The following is a 19,570-nucleotide window of genomic DNA, read 5'->3' as shown; positions in this document are numbered from 1 at the left end:
GTTGTGCAAATACAGATTAAAATAAAGGGAGCAATTAGAGGGAGAAAAAGACAAAACAAATATAAAAACAAACTAATGGTACTTCATTTATTTAACTATATTATTGACAAGGAATACCAAAATGGACTAAGGAGGGTTATCAGACAAAGTGCATTTTACAAGGCCATAACACTGCATGCGCAGTGAATATTTTAAGGCTTGCTCATGCCTGGTGGTTATAAGGTCACAACCTTAGATGAGTTTTTCCATTATGCTGAGGTATTCCTACTCTGAGCAGCAATTCCTTGCCTACTCTGAGCAGAATTTAGAGATGGTCAATGATTGCATTGATGAACTCGGTTGTCTTTGCTTTGCCTCCAAGATCAGCAGTTTGGTACTTCCCTTCTGCAATTGTGTTGAGGATGGCATTTTGAATTAGGTCAGCTTTGTCATGGAGATTCAAATGGCGCAACTTTGAACACCACTCAGCAGTAAAGCAGTTGGATTTGCCAAATTCTACACAAGCACAAAGTTTCCAAGGTTAGAACATGTTTGTGACCACTACCGGATAAATACATTGCAACAATTACTATTCACAATTTGTTCTTTTAAGAAAGAGAAGACCAAATTAGTTTTATGAAATCACAGAGGGCAAACTGATATTGAGCACTTTCATGAAACAAGCATTCAAATCCCATATTCTGTAATGAGTTCATAATAAGGTGAAAAGATCCATAACGGATAATATAAGGTTGAGAAAGAACTTTGCAGCTTACCTTTCCAGCAATATCAGGTGCTGAACCATATACAGCCTCAGCTAGTGCAATACCTCTCTCACCAATGTTGCAGCTGAAACATGTATGAATCAGAATGACGGAATGGTGTGAGATGATAAGACTGTAACTTCTAGCTTTTGTTGATCGACCTGCAAAAATTACCTTGGTGTGAAGCCGGAACCCCCAACCAAGCCAGCACAAAGGTCACTAATATTGTCACCATAAAGGTTTGGCATCACTAGTACATAAAAAAGAGCCGGATTCTTCACAAGCTGTAAATTATAAAAATGAATGAGTAATTCCATTTTCAAACTCAATGAATTTCCAAATACAGTTGCACCCTAAATCCAAGTTCACAAATATACCATCATGCAGCAATTGTCAATGACAACTTCCTCATACTTTATCATGCCGTTGACTGCTCTAATTGCACATTAAATGATGTATAAATGATTAGAATTCTAATTCACTTTCTTAATTATCTTTCTAACTTTAAATATCAGAAAAATAATTAGAAAGATAAATTAAGATTTGTAATCATTAATCAATCAGAATCATTCGAAGCCTACCCATCGCTTGAGTCTGCAATAAACCAAACAAATATTGTAATTGGAGAGCACTGAGTTTAGGAAAGATGAAAGCAAAAAGCACTTACCTAATTCGTAACAACCCAATTGAATCCGTGGGTCTTCCATCTCTTCCAGCTTGCTCTTCAAAGGACATTCTTCCCCTATGTAGATTTCTTTTATGGAGACAAGCAAATGTTCTTCTGTGATATTCTGAAGCTTTTCAGAGTATGTAATTGCTAAATATTTGAGGGAGGAAAGATAGTGAAGCCCCTTGCAGTCAAGCGTCTCCAGATTTGGAAAGTCCCACAATCTTAAAGACTCAAGAGAAGCAGGGAGGCAACCCCCTCTTGGGAACGACTTTACATCAAACTCACAAAGATAAAGACGGGTAAGGCGGCCTTTTTGAAGTTGAATCTACCAAAGCAGGTGGGGGACCCACTCCAACACGGGTTGCGCCAGCTGGGTGTCTGAAATGTCTAACGTGTGTGGTGCCATATAAGCTTGGGAGCCCTCGGCAGCGAACATACAAGCTTTGAACATTCAACAATGGCAAGTTCCTCCAGAGCCGGAAGGTGAGCTGGCAGACTTCCTCTTAACTTGAGACAGTATCTCATTGAAAGGCTTCTAAGTTTAGGAAAACCATCAAACCCATCAGGAAAATGCCACTCCTCCCAACTATACATTTTGTGAAATTTCAGAGTTTCAAGAGATTTGAAGGGTGTTTCCTGCCGAAATGATCCATCGTTTTTGTTGTAAAACTCTAAACCAATTTCCACCAACGAATAAAAATTAGATAACTTTAGATGCTGTAAAGAGGGTAACTGTCCCAGCGAAGGAAGCTCACAACAATTCTCACAATCATTCAGACTTAATTTGGTCATATTGGAGTAGCGAGAAAGGCTTAACCAATCTGGAAATGTTTCACCCCCATAACCCTCAATTGATAACTCTTTCAAGTTTTCATGAGGTTGTAACTCCTCAAGTATTTTGACATGATCGGTGTAAATGTAACCTAATGGAAGCCATTGCAATTTCAAAGTGTTGAGGTGCTTCTTGTTACCCATCTTTGCCTCCAAAGCTTCATCACTATTCTTGACGTTCTCCAAGTTGAGAATGTGAAATGAACCATGAAGATTGTCCAGTGTTCCCAATTCTCTTATTCCGTTCTCTTCATGCTTGCCTATGATATAATAACTTAAGAAGTTTAGATGCTTTAGCTTGCTCATTTTCTTCGGCATCTCTTTCAGACGAGAAACACCTCGAATATCAAGGTGTTGTAGGTTCACAAGATCTTGCATGCGGCTGGGAAGCATCTCTAACTCATAACAAGTCCCCAATATCAAAGTTTGGAGATTGTATAATTTACATATTGACTCTGGCAATGTCACAATCCATGCTCCAGACAGATTTAAATAACGTAAATATATCAATTCACCTATTGATTCAGGCAATGACTTGATAGGAAATGACAAAACTCTCAATTGCTGTTGTAAGAGCCAGGGTTTGCTTTCAACATCAATTGATTGACGATACCAAGAAAAATCTAAAGCTGTTCTCAAGTGTACTGCTCTCTTACAGGCCTCTCCAAATGATGTGATAATACCCCAAGATATTGAAGAAAAGGACAAATGACGAATTTTGCTATCTACCCCGTGTAGATTCTCAGATTCCTCGAGTTTGAAATAGAATTTTCCAGCAAAGAACGTTGCTAGATCATGCATGAGATCATGCATTACAAATAACCCTCTCTCAGTACTAGAAGGTTGAAAAAATGACCTTGCAACTAATTCATCAAAATATGCACAACCAATATTTTTTAATGTGTTGTTTTTCTTTGGTTGTAAGAGATCTTCTGCCATCCATAACAAAATTAAATTGTCTTTGTCAAATGCATAATCTTGAGGATATAATGAGCAATAAACAAAGCACCGCTTCAAATGGGAAGGGAGATAGTGATAACTAACTCTTAATGCAGGAGCAATTTTACTGTTGGAGAGTTCCCAAATTTCACTTTTAAGTACATTCTCCCAATCCCCTTCATTATGCTTGTTGCGCAATAAACCTCCAAGTGTCTTCACGGCCAAAGGTAATCCTTTACACTTTTTAACAATTTTTCTACCAATTATTTCTAGAGTTGTATATTGTTTAGAATTAGTAGAAACAGATGTATGCTTCAAAAACAACAACCAACAATCTTCCTTCGACAATAAATTTAGTCGATAATGTAGATTGTTTGGTGCAAACACAGAAGCAACATTTTCGTTACGGGTTGTTAGGAGAATCTTACTCCCATTATTCCCATGATGAAAAGGTTTTAGGAAATCCTCCCACATGTCTTGTTGATCATGCCAGACATCATCTAAAACAACCAAGAAGGTCTTTCCTATCAATTTTACCTTCAGATTAGTCTGAAGTAAATCAAAATTTTCCAGGATACAGGGAGAAGAATCTATTGCCCCTATTATTGTCCTTGTAACATGAACAGGGTCAGGATTTTCAGCAACACACACCCATGCTCTAGTGTCAAATTTTCCCATGACTTTGGCATCATTGTAAACCAATTGAGCCAAAGTAGTTTTTCCTATCCCGCCCATGCCCACAATGGGAATCACAGTCACAAGTGATTCAGCATCGCAGGTATCATCTAACAGTAATTTGATTATGTTCTCCTTGTCCTCGTCCCGACCAAATACATCAGAACTAACGAGAGATGTGGATGGAAGTCTCCATGATGTCTCCAACTTGGCACTCTTTTCCAGACCAAGTTTATCTTTTCGTTTAACAAGAGACTCTAGTGTGCCAACTATTTTTTCAATGACATTGACACCACTATCTTCAATAATTGAATCAACGGCGCGAGACCAGTCATAAAAGTTACCTGAATCCCTCGGAGTAGCAGTGGCAGCTTTAGTGGAGAGTTCATCCAGAAAGTCATCAGCCCTATAGAGAGCATCTTGGAGATCAACAAGCCACTTCTTCACTCTCTTGTCACTCAACTGCTTCAGCTCAGCATCATCAAGCACAGGTTCAACATCACACAGAATTTCATCCAACCTTTCAAGCAACTCCGGGGCAGAGTCATCTTCAAGTATTGAAGACAGCTTGTTTGAAATAGCATCAACAAAAGAAGAGAGATAAGCTCCACCTTCAAGTTTTGAAGCCATGATGCAAAATCAGATGCAGCAGATGATGAGAAAAGAATGAAAGGGGTTGAGGGAAGTTGTTGTAGCTAGATCGATATAATGTATTCAGATCTCTGGGTCAAAGGATCTCAAGTATATGCGTTTTGCAGTGAACTATGAATGTTCTTTGCTTAGTATTATATATTTGAATAGTGCTGAAACATGTGCAATAATTAATTGAACCAGGAAATACAAGTTACTCTGGTTGAATATAAGGTTAGCTTGATGAGATCCAAGAGTACTGTAACATGAACAACTAACACCTCTTTTATCAACAAACTCGAGTGTGTCTGAATTAAACATCACAATTTAGTCACATGCTCAGACATTAAATTACAAATTACAGCTATGTTTTACAACTACTATGCGAATTTTAAAGTTGACCCGGAATAGGAGAAAAAAAAAAAAAAACCTTCGTCCGCTTCTATACTATTCCTTCGTAGGATTTATTTATTTATTATTTATTTTGTGGTAATAGTGAAAGTTGTAGAAGACTTAGAGAAGGGGTTGAATCTATGACCTTCTTTTATTTTAATGAAATATGTCTTTGCTTACTTTAAAATACACAAAATTAGTAAATAATTAGTTAATAAATTAATTATTAATAAAAAATTAGAAAATAGAATTTTATAATTTAATGAGGTAGAGCTAATTAAAATAAGAATTTTGACACTAATTTTAAAGAATTTAATCTAAGATTGAACCGAACAGGCCGAACCGAATGAACCGGACCTATATTGGGCTCAACCCAACTTAATGAACAAAAGAGCTTCAGCTCTCTCTTTCTCCCCTCTCATTATGAAACACGCTGGGGCAGCTAAGGAATGGGGGAGAAACACCAAACCCTCACTCATAAATTCAATCCTCCATAACTTTTGATCCAGAACTCCAATTGATGTGTCATTTGCGACCACGCGACCACAACGTCGAGCTCTACAAAGTCCAGTCCTTTATTAGGTATGGAACCCACTTCTCAATTTCAGAGCTCTCCTTCCCAAATTTTAAAATTCAATGAGAATCTATATTGAATTTTGTTTAATTTTGGTATTTAGGTTCGAATTAACTTGTGGGTATTGTCGAGTTTAGCTCATTAGAGCTATAGGTCAGGTAAGCACCCACAAACCCTTTTGAAATGTTGAGTTAGTGAGCTTTACATTGATTGTGATGATAAATGTGTTGTTAGATTAAAATTAGTTGTTGACTAGAGTCGATTTGAGAATTTGGGAAGCTTGTGATCAAGCCTTGGAGGCTGGGTCTTGCTTGGAAAGAAGCTAGAATTTCAAAGCTTGGGGTGTGGTACATAAGAGAGGTGTTCCGGGTTTATCGGGGAATCGGCCAAAGTATGGTTTTAGTTTTTTGTAATTAAAATATAATGTGTCGTAAAAACGTAGGTTAGTTGACCATAAGATCAGAGTTGAATTGTTGGTGTGGTTGGTGATTGAGATTTAGTTAAAATGTATATTGGTAAATGATGATTTATTAAGAAAATAACGAATTATGTTTTGAGTTTTGATTTATTAAGAAAAACTTTATGTTTTGAGTTTGTTTACAGAACTACATTTTAAGGAATTATGATTCAAGAAATTTAATAATTTTAAAGAAAGAGATTGGTTGTTGTCCTCCATAAAGTCTTGAGACACTGCCATGCGGTTTAGTTAATAAATGATTCGCTTAGTGCTTTGAAAGAGGTTTAAATATGAAATGATTTTGAAGTTGTATTAGAGGAAAATCTTAGCTAAGTAAGAACTGGGTTTTGTGTGAAAAGAGAACTTGTTTTAAGTAAATTGGTTTTGGAGGTTTCGGAAAAGGTTATAAGGAGTGGTATTGGTTTTAAATAAAAATGAAATGAGCAGAATGTGATATATATATGATGAATCTGGCCTTAATGAAGGATTTTAAATGATTATGAATGGATATGAATGAATGATTTATAATTAATTTGAAAATAAAATTGTTTTGAGCTTGACCTGGCAAGATTCGTGGTGGTTTACCACTTGCCCATTGTCGAGATGTATGTGGGGTTCGTGGTGGTGTATCGCCCACATGTTTTTAAAAGAAAGAGAATGTATATGGGGTTCGTGGTGGTGTACCGCCCACATGTTTTTAAAAGAGAATGTTGTGAGGTTCGTGATGGTTTACCGCCCACATGTGTGTGTTGTTTTTCCAATTGAAGATCTTGCGAGGTTCGTGCTGGTGTTACCGCTCGCAATGGTGGGGTTCGTGGTGGTGTACCGCCCACTGGTTTTCAAGAGGACGATATCCGAATTAACTACTAGATGTGTCGGGCTCTGGCAAAGTAACCGACACGTGAACTCACGACTAATACGAAAGGAATTCATCATATACATTTATGTAACTTGTTTGGTTTGCACTACTTGAGTTTGCTTACTTGAATATATGTGCTTATTTGCTATATTTGCTATATTTGAATATCTACTTGTGTTTTCCTTATCTGCTTTGTCTGTCTATGCATCGGTATTTTGGAGGATTGGAGAAATAGGTGAAGAGCTTAGGGGTTAAGTTAGGAAGTTAGATAGAACCAGGAATCCTTAGATACATCACTCTGTTTATTGTTTAAAATGTTAGTTTTAAGTTTGAATCTATTGTCGGAAGTTCTAGGATTGCCTTCGCCTTTCCCGGTACCTTATATGTTAGTTATGTGGGCACCGTTACCATGCTGAGAACCTTCGGTTCTCATTACATACATATTTTGTGGTTTTCAGATGAAGGACGTGAAGCACCTCGCTGAGGCATACTGAAAGCTTCTGATAGCGGAGATCCTTGTTTTTGGGACTTTATTTTAAATATATGTATATATGTAGATACTTTTATCTCCACTACTTATGTACTGGTGTATTAACTTCCTCTTAGAGGTTATTTTGGAGAAATAGGTTCTGTAACTCTGTATCTTGGGCTTATTTTGGGTTCTCTTATATATATGTTATATACTTATGTGCTCAAGCCGGTTTGTCTTTGCAAGCCGAGTCTTGAGTTTTGATATTTGTACCTTGGAGCTCTCTTTCGGTTATATCTATATTAGCTTCTCTTATCTTTCCGTTTTTCATTTACGTAGCGTAGGTGTTGCGCTTTTCATTTTACCATTTTTGATTTTAACCTTTCTTCAAAGGCCCCTAGTTATAAATCTTTTTCACTATATTATGTATATAATTTTTACTTTTAGAAGTCGTAGCGCCTCGCCACCTCTATTTTACATCCTAGGTGTAAAGTTCTGTGTGGTAGGGTGTTACACTTACAAACTTTAATTTAGAATCTGTTTGAACTGTGCAGCAAAAACTTTATGAGACAATTCCGTTTTGTTTCATAAATATCAGAAAATAGAATTCAGAGACAGAGAAGAGAAATAACGTATGCATGTATTCTGGTTCAGTTGTCTTGTGCAATGCAACCTACATTCAGTCTCCACCACAACTGTGGTAGAATTTCTACTATAGTTAAAATATTACAAACACCAATTATATAGGATTCACACAATCCTTTTCTCTCAAGTTCTGAACTAACTTGACTTGGTTATGCTAATACCTAACTCTTCACCCTTAGTGCTAACCTAACTAAGAAAAGGGCCCCTCACAAGTACAAGACACAAGACATAGAAAACAACCTAAAGAAATCTAAAATTACTCTAGACTTTTCTCTCAAGTGTTTCACTCAGTCTTTTTATCACTCATAGGCTTTTTCTTGATTCCTCTCTTTTTGCCTTTTACCACTCAAGAAATTACAGAAAGATATACATTAAAAATAAAATACAAATTGTAGAACATGAAGGAGATTGATGCATTAATAGCCTCTGTTGCTATATGTTGAACCGGATTCAGTTGACTCTGATTAAGTTCTTCATTTTGGCGGAATGCTCTTTTACTAGAAAACACTGTCCAAGGTTAATGAACTCTTCACAGAGAACCCTTCAGAACAATCTCAAAATTTGGTTCTCTCTCCTTCCCTCAAAAAAATGAAAATTTTCTTATTTGTACCTCTTTCAAAATTGTTGTCTTGGTTGCTTCTGAGTCAACTCCTTGAGCTGTGTGCTTCCCAAACTTGTCATTTCACTTTCTTCCATTAACCCCCAAATTAGGAATTTTGGAACAGATCCTTTTTGCTTGACCGAATGCCTTAGATCAGCAAAGAAAAAGTTTCATAGGTAAACTTGAATCTGAACCCTTGAACAAGAGCTTTGTCCCCAAGAAACAGTTTTAGCCTTTGATTCACAGTAGTGATTATCAGAGAACACTTTTCCATTTATCCCAAATTAGATTAGCAAAAATTTGGAGAAGGAGTGAAGAAAGTAACTTGCATGCAAATGGAAATAAATCACCTTTAACTTCTGACTTAACTTAAAATGGTTTGATTTGGGTGATTAGTAGGGGTGTTCAAAACCGATCCGGACCGAACTAAACCGAAGAACCGAACCGAAAAACCGAAAACCGAAAAAATGATGTGTTGCTGTTTTTTTGCGGTTCGATTCGGTTTTCGGTTCTCACTACCAAAATCCTAACCGAACCGAACCGAACCGGTTCATCCCAAAACCCTAAAAAATTAAACCTACCCCCAATCCCCCACCCACCCATACGTGACTTGTGAGATGAGAGTGTGAGACGGCCACACCCCCACTCCCCCTGTCCCCTTCTCCTTCCCCACATGCGCGACACTGCGACAGGCCGACAGCTTCCCTCTCCAAATCCCACCGCCGAACAGAGGAGAACCCCTACCGCAGGTGCACGACCCAGCCTCCAGCCCTCCACCCAGCAGCGTTTCTGGAGCCACCTCTGACCACGCTACCTGCGACCTCGCCGCCTCTAGTCCACCCAGCAGCATTTCTGGAGCCACCCCCAACCTCGCCACGTCCGACCTCACCGCCTGCAGTCCACCCATCAGCGTTTCTGGAGCCCACCCACGACCTCGACACGTCCGACCTCGCCGCCTCAAGTCCACCCAGCAGCGTTTCTGGAGCCCAGCCACCCAGCCACCGATTGTCCGATTCAAGTTCATATGGAGCCCGAGCCATCTATTCAGGTAAACTTTGCTTGATTTGTTGTTCAATTTAGACCTAGGGTTATAACTTATCAGTTTATTGATTTATTGTTTATTGCTGATTCATTGTTTATTGCTTAATTATTGTTTATTGTTCAGTTTATCAGTCTATTGATTTATCAGTTTAGCAGTCTATTGATTTATCAGTTTATCAGTTTATCAGTTATTCAGTGCTGGTTCTGTGCTTAATGATTTAAACTTCAGCTGCTTGTTTATTGCTGGTTCTGTGCTTGTTTATTGCTGGTTCTGTGCTTGATTTATTGCTGGTAAAAGGGCTTGTTTATTGCTGGGTTTTGTGCTTGTTTAATGCTGGTAAAAGTGCTTGTTTTTTGCTGGTTTTGTGCTTGTTTAATGCTGGTAAAAGTGGCTATTTTTTGCTGGTTCTGTGCTTATTGGAAATGCTGGTTTTGTGCTTGTTTAATGGTGGTAAAAGTGCTTATTTTTTTGCTGGTTTTGTTCTTGTTTAATGCTGGTAAAAGTGCTTGTTTATTACTGATCTTGTGCTTGTTTAATGCTGGTAAAAGTGCTTTTTTTTGCTGGTTTTGTGCTTGTTTAATGCTGGTAAAAGTGGCTATATTTTGCTGGTTCTGTGCTTATTGGAAATGCTGGTTTTGTGCTTGTTTAATGGTGGTAAAAGTGCTTATTTTTTTGCTGGTTTTGTTCTTGTTTAATGCTGGTAAAAGTGCTTGTTTATTGCTGATCTTGTGCTTGTTTAATGTTGGTAAAAGTGCTTTTTTTTGCTGGTTTTGTGCTTGTTTAATGCTGGTAAAAGTGGCTATATTTTGCTGGTTCTGTGCTTATTGGAAATGCTGGTTTTGTGCTTGTTTAATGGTGGTAAAAGTGCTTATTTTTTTGCTGGTCTTGTTCTTGTTTAATGCTGGTAAAAGTGCTTGTTTATTGCTGATCTTGTGCTTGTTTAATGTTGGTAAAAGTGCTTTTTTTTGCTGGTTTTGTGCTTGTTTAATGCTGGTAAAAGTGGCTATATTTTGCTGGTTCTGTGCTTATTGGAAATGCTGGTTTTGTGCTTGTTTAATGGTGGTAAAAGTGCTTATTTTTTTGAAGATGCTGAATTCTTAACTTCAAAGGTGAAGGAGACGCTTTTTAGGGTGTTTGATAGCTACAGGCTATTTGGTGATAACTATCAAAGGTCTAGTCGGCAAGATCCTCGTGAAATTAGCACACAAGAGCTTGAGGCACATGAAACTTCTTTGGCTATGGAATTTGAGAAGGAAATGCAATTCAATGAGAGTGCTAACAAGAATGAGGTGGAGTTATATCTTATGGAGGCATTAGAGAAGAGTGGCGTGCAATTCGACATTCTAAATTGGTGGAAAGTGAATTCCACTAAATTTCCAATCCTTGGGCTGATTGCAAGAGACGTCTTAGCCATGCCAGTTTCCACAGTTGCTTCAGAATCGGCATTTAGTACTGGAGGAAGGGTGTTAAATAATTATAGGAGTTCTCTAACACCGATGACAGCTGAAGCGTTAATTTGTACCCAAAATTGGCTCCGAAACTCTCCAAAACTTGTCCTTGAGGAACTCATCGAGGAATTGGAGAAGTTGGAATTAGGTATGGTTAAGTTTTTACTTATAATTTTCTTTATTTTAATCTAGTTTTTATTAATATATATTAATTGTTATGATTGTTTCTTGTTTTATATATTTTGTAGAAGTTGCACCCACTCGTGATCCCAATGAAGAAGATTCTGGTGTTGAGTCTGATTAAAGTACATCTTGTTAAGTTGTTATGGTAGGAATTGTTTTCCTTATACTATTATTATTATTATAATTATTATTGTTGTTGTTGTTCTTATTATGTAACTTTTTTTTTTAATTTCAGGTTGGTTTGCATTATGAAGTTAGCTATTTTGTTGGAGAAGATACCATAACTTTGTTAATGACAATTTATTTTTATTTTCAGTTGTGTTGGCTGTTGAACTATTAAACTTCTTTAATTGTCGTATTTGAATTTTGTTGTTGTTATATTTCATTAGATCAATACTTTGTTAGCTATTGTGTATTTTGGTTTGTTGATTTCAGTGTTATGACTTTGCATAATAGTACGGTAGAATTTTTTTTATTTGATTGAAAAAACCGAACAAACCGAACCAAACCAAACCGATTTTAATTGGTTTGGTTTGGTTCGGATGACCTTGAAAAAAAAACCGAACCAAACCGAACCGCAGCATAATTAAACGATCGGATCAGATGACTTTTCCTTCAAAAACCGAACCAAACTGCACCGCGAACACCCCTAGTGATTAGACCTTTGTCCTTTTTTATTTTGCTTTCTCTTTCTTCTCTGGTGAAATGAGCAAGAAGAAGAACGAAGCTTTCTCTTTCTTTTTTTCTGAGTCTGACCGAAGCAACAAGTGAACGTTGGCTTTGGAGTGTATCAGCTTGGTGGAATCAACTTGGGCTTGGATTCGCTTTCCTTACCTTTCAGCCCGTTTGATTTCTTTGTTCAATTACTTTGGGCTTTGTTGGCTAGAGCTTCACCTATAATCTCGTTTTTTTTTCTTCCAAATGGGTTGCTGCTTCTTTGATTTTTGGCCTGCATTACTTAACCAAACACAATCAAAACTAATTGGGTGTTTAATTCAATAAAATAATGTTTGTCATCATCAAATTAAATTAGTTATATATAACTCAACAATCTCCTCCTTGATGACAAACATAATTATGACGTTGATCATAGGAGTTGAATTTTAATAAAGTTAAGGTACTTCCTTTTTAGTGATGTTACTTGCTTTTGAATTTACTCCCCCCTTTTCTTTCCAAGAGTTGCTCCCCGTGAATTTGTTCTCTTTTCTTCTTTCCTGTTTACATATTCTCATAGAGAACACAATAATATACTACATACTATATGTTTTCCATGGATGAAGCAATCCTCAAGATTTTCAAACAATTTAACATATTAACTGAGGGATGGTACACAGACAGCAACTAAAATCCAGCTCAATACCAAACAAAACATGGCAGAAATTGAACAGAACAGAGCAGTAACATCAAAAAGATCAAAAGCATAGCAGAGCAAAACCTCGAAATTTACAGCAACACAAATCCATGATTTCTAGTCAAATTTCCTCCTCGTGAACTAGCTGACATTGTGAAACCAGAACTTACCTTGATCCAAGTGGAAGTTTTAGGGTATTTAGATCCTTTTTTTTTTTCACAAGGACAAATATAATAAGAAATATTTCAAAAAACTAAAAGATATTGACATATACACTTAGGTTTTGTTTGATTGAAGAGAAATAGAGAGGAGGAAGATAAATTGGAAAATTTTCTTTACAAAATTTGCAACTTCTTTCCCCTCTCCTCTATTTCCCTTCTACTTCACTCCAAATGAACAAAGTCTTAGTCACCAATATATTGGTGGTTGTGCAAATACAGATTAAAATAAAGGGAGCAATGAGAGGGAGAAAAAGAAAACAAATATAAAAACAAACTAATGGTACTTCATTTATTTAACTATATTATTGACAAGGAATACCAAAATGGACTAAGGAGGGTTATCAGACAAAGTGCATTTTACAAGGCCATAACACTGCATGCGCAGTGAATATTTTAAGGCTTGCTCATGCCTGGTGGTTATAAGGTCACAACCTTAGATGAGTTTTTCCATTATGCTGAGGTATTCCTACTCTGAGCAGCAATTCCTTGCCTACTCTGAGCAGAATTTAGAGATGGTCAATGATTGCATTGATGAACTCGGTTGTCTTTGCTTTGCCTCCAAGATCAGCAGTTTGGTACTTCCCTTCTGCAATTGTGTTGAGGATGGCATTTTGAATTAGGTCAGCTTTGTCATGGAGATTCAAATGGCGCAACTTTGAACACCACTCAGCAGTAAAGCAGTTGGATTTGCCAAATTCTACACAAGCACAAAGTTTCCAAGGTTAGAACATGTTTGTGACCACTACCGGATAAATACATTGCAACAATTACTATTCACAATTTGTTCTTTTAAGAAAGAGAAGACCAAATTAGTTTTATGAAATCACAGAGGGCAAACTGATATTGAGCACTTTCATGAAACAAGCATTCAAATCCCATATTCTGTAATGAGTTCATAATAAGGTGAAAAGATCCATAACGGATATTATAAATCGTTAAGTTTAGACAAAATAACAAGTGCAAGAGGTAGTAGCAATTGCAAGACATGGACAATGCAAACTTACTTCATTGCAACCCCATTCTCACCTTGCCTCAGCCTTGTATTAATGTTGACTCTTCAATCCTCCCTATTATTAATAAAAGCCAACATTTCATTTCATTTGTCACTCACAAACTCTATAACACCCTATGAGTATATTAGAGATTGTAAATAACTAAATATTAACATAGAGAAGTATATTGGGACACTAACATTCAGTTTTTGCATAACCACACACCTCACCCAATGATAAAAGTCAGATGAGTAACACAGAGAATTCCATGAGTGCAAATCTGGAAGACCTGATCCAACAGTATGCTGAAAAATATAGAACCTTAATAAATAAAATCTGGGTTTAGACCAATGCTTTAGGCGGGATTAAGATAAATAAAAAAAAAAACTTTTATAAATATTACAAATCGATAAATAGATTGGAGCACTTTCAAAATTAGTTACTCGTCTAAGTGTTCAAGATAACAGAAATAAAGAAAAACGGGTTTAAAAATTAAAATTCATGGCATAAGAAAAGTAAGCCTTTTTCTTTCTAATTGGAATAGCTTTTCACAAATAAAGAAAAATAATCTACTTCATGAAGTATGTGCTTACCTGTATGCCGTGACTGCTCCCATTGCACATTAAATGATTTATAAATGATTAGAATTCTAATTCACTTTCTTAATTATCTTTCTAACTTTAAATATCAGAAAAATAATTAGAAAGATAAATTAAGATTTGTAATCATTAATCAATCAGAATCAGAAGTAGCATCCTCATCATTCGAAGCATACTCATCACATAATTCTGCAATAAACCATACAAATATTGTAAGCAACAAAGAAGCGATCATGAAAAAGTTTACTTTTTTTGTTTTTTCTAAGCATGTAATTTGTTATCCTTTAAAAAATTGCAAAAATTGGCACCCATAACAAGTTTTTATTTAAAAAGTAAAACTTGTGAGTGAAACGGGTAGCTAGAGTACAGAGAAATGGGTAAGAATGAAAAGATAATAAACATTGCGTTGGTGTATTAACAAGGGAACGAAAATGTTTGATGAAAAGAATTAGCATTGTAATTGGAGAGCACTGAGTTTAGGAAAGATCAAAGCAAAACCACATACCTGATTCGTCACAACCCAATTGAATCCGTAGGTGTTCCATCTCTTCCAGCTTGCTCCTCAAAGGACATTCTTCCCCTATGTAGATTTTTTTTATGGAGGCAAGCAAATGTTCTTCTGTGATATTCTCAAGCTTTTCACAGTATCTAATTGCTATATATGTGAGGGAGGTAAGATGGTGAAGCCCCTTGCAGTCAAGCGTCTCCAGATTTGGAAAGTCCCACAATCTTAAAGACTCAAGAGAAGCAGGAAGACAACCCTCTCTCGGGAACGACTTTACATCAAAATATGAACCAAGCCAAAGATGGGTAAGGCCTTCACTATGCAAAACATTTGATGATATCCAACTCGCTAGTTTCTGGCACTCGACGATTACAAGTTTTTTCAAACTCAGCGGGAGGCACTCCCCTGCAAAACAATCGATTTCCGGGCAATTGCGTATATCCAGCTCCTGTAGGCGGGGCGCAGCCGACCCTAGCGGCGGCAAGGATACTAAACTGGGGCAGTCTGAGATGTTTAAACAACGTAGAGTTGGAAGAGCATGTGCCACCTCAACATTTTCCATGTTTTTGCATTCAGTGATTGTGAGTTTCTTGAGATTTGGAAGGTCCCCCAATGGAAACAACGTCAGTGAATCACAGTCCACTACAAGTATCTTCGTCAGCGACTTGTGTTGCAGTTGCTCTGAGAATGTTAATTTTGAACAATCAATGATTTCCAGACGTTGTAATGAAGCTGGCAAATGATTTGCTGAAATTGATATCGCTGACTGACAATCATCGATGTACAGACATTGGACATATGGTGGTTGGATGTGCAGCAGCCATTCCCATACAAATTTCGCCAGCTGGCTTACTGAAATTGTTACTTTGTGCAGTTCCAAATTCCCATAAAACATGTCGCACTTTACATGTAATTTGTGAAGCTTGGGAGCCCTAGGCAGCGAACATGCAAGCTCTTTACATCCATCAATGGTAAGTTCCTCCAGAGCCGGAAGGTGAGAAGGCAGATCTCCACTTAACACAGGACAGTTTCTTATTTCAAGGATTCTAAGCTCAGGAAAACCATCAAACTCATCAGGAAAATGCCACTCCCGCCAACTATACATATACTCAATTTCCAGAGTTTCGAGACATTTGAAGGGTGTCTCCTGCTGAAATGATGCATTGTTTTTGTTGTAAAACTCTAAATCAATTTTCTCCAACCCATCAAGTTTAGAAATCTCCAGATGCTGTAAAGAGGGTAACTGTCCCAGTGAAGGAAGCTCACAACAATTTATACAACTATCCAGACTCAATTTGGTCATATTGGAGTAGCAAGAAAGGCCTAACCAATCTGGGAATCTTTCACCCCGATAACCATGAATTGATAACTCTTTCAAGTTTTGATGAGGTTGTAACTTGTCAAGTATATCTCTTTCAGTTTGAACATCATCAATGTCACCATCTGGAAGCCAATTCAATTCTAGAGTGTTGATGTGCTTCTTGTTACCCATCTTTGCCTCCAAAGCTTCACCACTATTCTTGACGTTCTCCAATTTGGAAATGCAAAATGAGCCATGGAGATTGTCCAATGTTCCCAATTCTCGCATCCCATTCTCTTGCTCGCCGACGATATAATCACTTAAGAAGTGTAGATGCTTTAACTTGTTCATTCCCTTGGGTATCTCTTTCAGACGAGAAGCACCTCGAATATCAAGGTGGCAAAGGTTCACTAGATCTTGCATGCGGCTGGGAAGCATCTCTAACTCAACACAACCCCGCAACTTCAAAGTTTGGAGATTGTATAATTTACATATTGACTCTGGCAACGTAACAATACATGTGCCAGAGAGATTTAAATAACTTAAATGAATCAATTCGCCAATTGAATCAGGTACTGACTTTACACGAAATGAGAAAACTCTAAATTGTTGTAAGAGCAAAGGATTGCTTTCAACATCAATTGATGGACGATATGAAGAAAAATCTAAAGCTGTTCTCAAGTGTACTGCTCTCTCGCAGGCCTCTCCAAATAGTGTGATGGTATCCCGATAATTTGAAAAAAGGGACAAATGTCGAATTTTGCTATCTACCATGTGTAGATTCTCAGATACCTCGAGTTTGAAATAGAACTTTCTAGCAAAAAAAGTTGCTAGTTCATGCATGAGATCATGCATTACAAATAACCCTCTCTTAGTACTAGAAGGTTGAAAAAATGACCTTGCAACTAATTCATCAAAATATGCACAACCAATCTTTTTTGATGTGTTGTTTTCCTTTGGTTGTAAAAGATCTTCAGCCATCCACAATAAGACTAATTCGTCTTTGTCAAATTCATAATCCTCGGGATATAAAGAGCAATAAACAAAACATCGCTTTAAAGACGAAGGGAGGTAATGATAACTGACTCTTAACGCAGGAATAATCTTACAACCATCCTCAGAGAGTTCCCAGATTTTACATTCAAGTATATTCTCCCAATCTTCTTTGTTATCCTTGTTGCGCAATAAGCCTCCAAGTGTTTTCACAGCCAAAGGTAACCCCTTGCACTTTTCAACAATTTTTCTACCAATGGGTTCAACAGTTGCATAGTGTTTAGAATTAGTAGAAATAGTTGAATGCTTCAAAAACACCGACCAACAATCTTCATTTGACAGTAAACTTAGTCCATAATGTAGATTGATAGGTGCGAACACAGAAGCAACATTTTCGTTACGGGTTGTTAGGAGAATCTTACTCCCATTATTCGCATAATGAAAAGGTTTTAGAAAATCCTCCCACATGTCTCGTCGATCGTCCCAAACATCATCTAAAACAAGTAAAAAAGTCCTTCCTGTTAACTTTTCCTTCAAATTAGTCTGAAGCAAATCAAAATTATCCATGTTACAAGGAGATGAATCTATTGCCCCTATTATTGTCCTTGTAACATTGACAGGGTCAGGATTTTCAGCAACACACACCCATGCTCTAGTGCCAAATTTTTCCACAACTTTGGGATCATTGTAAACCAGTTGAGCCAAAGTAGTTTTTCCTATTCCGCCCATACCCACAATGGGGATCACAGTCACAAGTGATTCAGCATTGCAGGTATCATCTAATAGCAATTTGATTATGTTCTCCTTGTCTTCGTCCCGACCAAATATGTCAGAACTTACAACAAGAGATGTGGATGGAATTCTCCATGATGTGTCCAACTTGGCACCCCTTTCCAGTCCAAGTTTACCTTTTCGTTGTACAACAGACTCCAGTTTGCCAACTATTTTTTCAATGACATTGACACCACTATCTTCAATAATTGAATCAACAGAGCGAGACCAGTAATAAGAGTTACCTGGATCCCTTGGAGTAGCAGTGGCAGCTTTAGTGGAGAGTTCATCCAGAAAGTCATCAGCCACATAGAGAGCATCTTGGAGATCTACAAGCCACTTCTTCACTCTATCGTTACCGAACTGCTTCAGCTCAGCATCATCAAGCACAGGTTCAACATCACACAGAATTTCATCCAACCTTTCAAGCAACTCCAGGGCAGAGTCATTTCCTTCGAGGACAAAGTCATCTTCAAGTATTGAAGATAGCTTCTTTGAAATAGCATCAACAAAAGAAGAGAGATAAGCTCCACCTTCAAGTTTTGAAGCCATGATTCAAAATCAAGCGCAGCAGATGATGAGAAAAGAATGAAAGGGGTTGAGAGAAGTTGTTGTAGCTAGATCGATATAAAGTATTCAGTTCTCTGGGTTTTCTCAAGCAAAAGGAATCTCGTGTTTTCCGTTTGCAGAGCACAAATAATAAAGTAACAATGTTCTTTGCTTTAGTTTAATATTTGTATAGTGCTGAAACATGGATAATAATTAATTAATAATATTCATAACAATTGTTATAAAATCGTTTATTTATTTCTTGCGCACATTTTATAAGATTTCATTACTAATCTTAATTCTCAACATAATAATAAGGAATTGTTCTTTCAAAGATTTATCATTTTATCGGTCTGAAAAGAATAATAATGATATATTAGAATAGTTAAGTGTAGATAAAATACTTATGGTAAATTTATAAACTAAATTAAAAAATGAATTAACTAGGGTTAATTCACTTGATTAGAATAATTAGTTTTGTCTTTTATTTTTTTTTTAGATTTTCGACTCAAATTCTATTATGTATTAAAAGATAAAGCAAAAATGCCTAAGAAAATTTTCATTGGCTGTAGAGCAACCATCTCAAAGGGATAGAATATTAATTAATGTAGGAATATGAATTTTACTTTTAATTTTGGGTAATTTCGTTTACACATCTGTAGTCTGTACTCTGTACCTTTTTAACACTTCTTTGTAGCAATAATTAAAATTTCAATGATTTGTGACACCGTGGGTCTACATGCAATAGTGTATCCCTTTTGATAAGGAACGGATCCTCTCTCATTGTTAAAAAACATTAAGAATATAAAATATAATTTTTAATTATTTTTTTATATTTATTTTTTGTTCTATTTATAAAATTAATAATAAAATATTATATTTTATTCCCTCAATTGTTAAAAAAGATTGAGAAGATTCATCTCTTTTTGATAATGATAATTAATATGGAATAAAATATTAAATTGATCTTCTACGTTTGAATATAATTCTATTTTGGTTATTAAGTTTAAAGTATCCTATTTGAATTCAAAAATATTTTATTTAATTTCAATATAGTTCTACCGTGAGGTCAAAGTTAAATAATTAACGAAATATCCTACATAACACCAGTACAAGAATAAGGTCAATAA

The 19,570-nt window shown here is 36.5% G+C and overlaps 2 protein-coding genes, 1 long non-coding RNA gene and 1 pseudogene across 9 annotated transcripts; 1 reads left to right on the top strand and 3 right to left on the bottom strand.

Moving 5' to 3' along the window:
- Nucleotides 1-62: 62 nt before the first annotated feature.
- On the bottom strand, nucleotides 63-1,800 carry LOC130951631 (isocitrate dehydrogenase [NAD] catalytic subunit 5, mitochondrial-like; annotated as a pseudogene).
- Nucleotides 1,801-4,488, bottom strand: LOC130948901 (putative disease resistance RPP13-like protein 1). The gene has a single exon (XM_057877766.1). It carries the CDS (start codon nucleotides 4,486-4,488, stop codon nucleotides 1,801-1,803), a length of 2,688 nt encoding a protein of 895 aa, XP_057733749.1.
- Nucleotides 4,489-5,280: 792 nt separating this feature from the next.
- Nucleotides 5,281-7,514, top strand: LOC130951978 (uncharacterized). Its single transcript, XR_009074175.1, has 3 exons — nucleotides 5,281-5,463; nucleotides 5,559-5,613; nucleotides 7,230-7,514. It is a non-coding gene; the product is annotated as an uncharacterized LOC130951978 (long non-coding RNA).
- Nucleotides 7,515-12,995: 5,481 nt separating this feature from the next.
- On the bottom strand, nucleotides 12,996-18,567 carry LOC130951673 (putative disease resistance protein At3g14460). Of its 7 annotated transcripts, none has more exons than XM_057880373.1 (5): nucleotides 14,828-18,567; nucleotides 14,317-14,511; nucleotides 13,924-14,028; nucleotides 13,736-13,798; nucleotides 12,996-13,428 (listed from the first exon to the last, which is right to left on the bottom strand). In XM_057880373.1, exons 1-2 carry the CDS (start codon nucleotides 18,441-18,443, stop codon nucleotides 14,456-14,458), a joined length of 3,672 nt encoding a protein of 1,223 aa, XP_057736356.1. In that variant the 5' UTR covers nucleotides 18,444-18,567; the 3' UTR covers nucleotides 12,996-13,428; nucleotides 13,736-13,798; nucleotides 13,924-14,028; nucleotides 14,317-14,455. The 7 variants fall into 7 exon arrangements, with proteins under 7 accessions (XP_057736356.1, XP_057736359.1, XP_057736355.1 ...); XM_057880376.1 differs by having other exon boundaries at nucleotides 13,758-13,798; XM_057880372.1 differs by having other exon boundaries at nucleotides 13,949-14,028.
- Nucleotides 18,568-19,570: the final 1,003 nt, after the last annotated feature.

Source organism: Arachis stenosperma, chromosome 9, assembly GCF_014773155.1.
Source record: "Arachis stenosperma cultivar V10309 chromosome 9, arast.V10309.gnm1.PFL2, whole genome shotgun sequence".
Classification (NCBI taxonomy): Eukaryota; Viridiplantae; Streptophyta; class Magnoliopsida; order Fabales; family Fabaceae; genus Arachis; species Arachis stenosperma.
The sequence above is the reverse complement of the archived record's forward strand: the minus strand, read 5'-3'. Positions and strand labels throughout refer to the sequence as shown.

What these genes read in the sequence shown, in the direction of transcription:
- LOC130948901 (XM_057877766.1), bottom strand. Translation starts at nt 4,488, where the DNA reads ATGGCTTCAAAACTTGAAGGTGGAGCTTATCTCTCTTCTTTTGTTGAT.
- LOC130951673 (XM_057880373.1), bottom strand. Translation starts at nt 18,443, where the DNA reads ATGGCTTCAAAACTTGAAGGTGGAGCTTATCTCTCTTCTTTTGTTGAT. An exon ending in ATTGGGTTGTGACGAATCAG is followed by an intron (nt 14,512 to 14,827) that starts GTATGTGGTTTT and finishes GGTTTATTGCAG; the next exon opens with AATTATGTGATGAGTATGCT.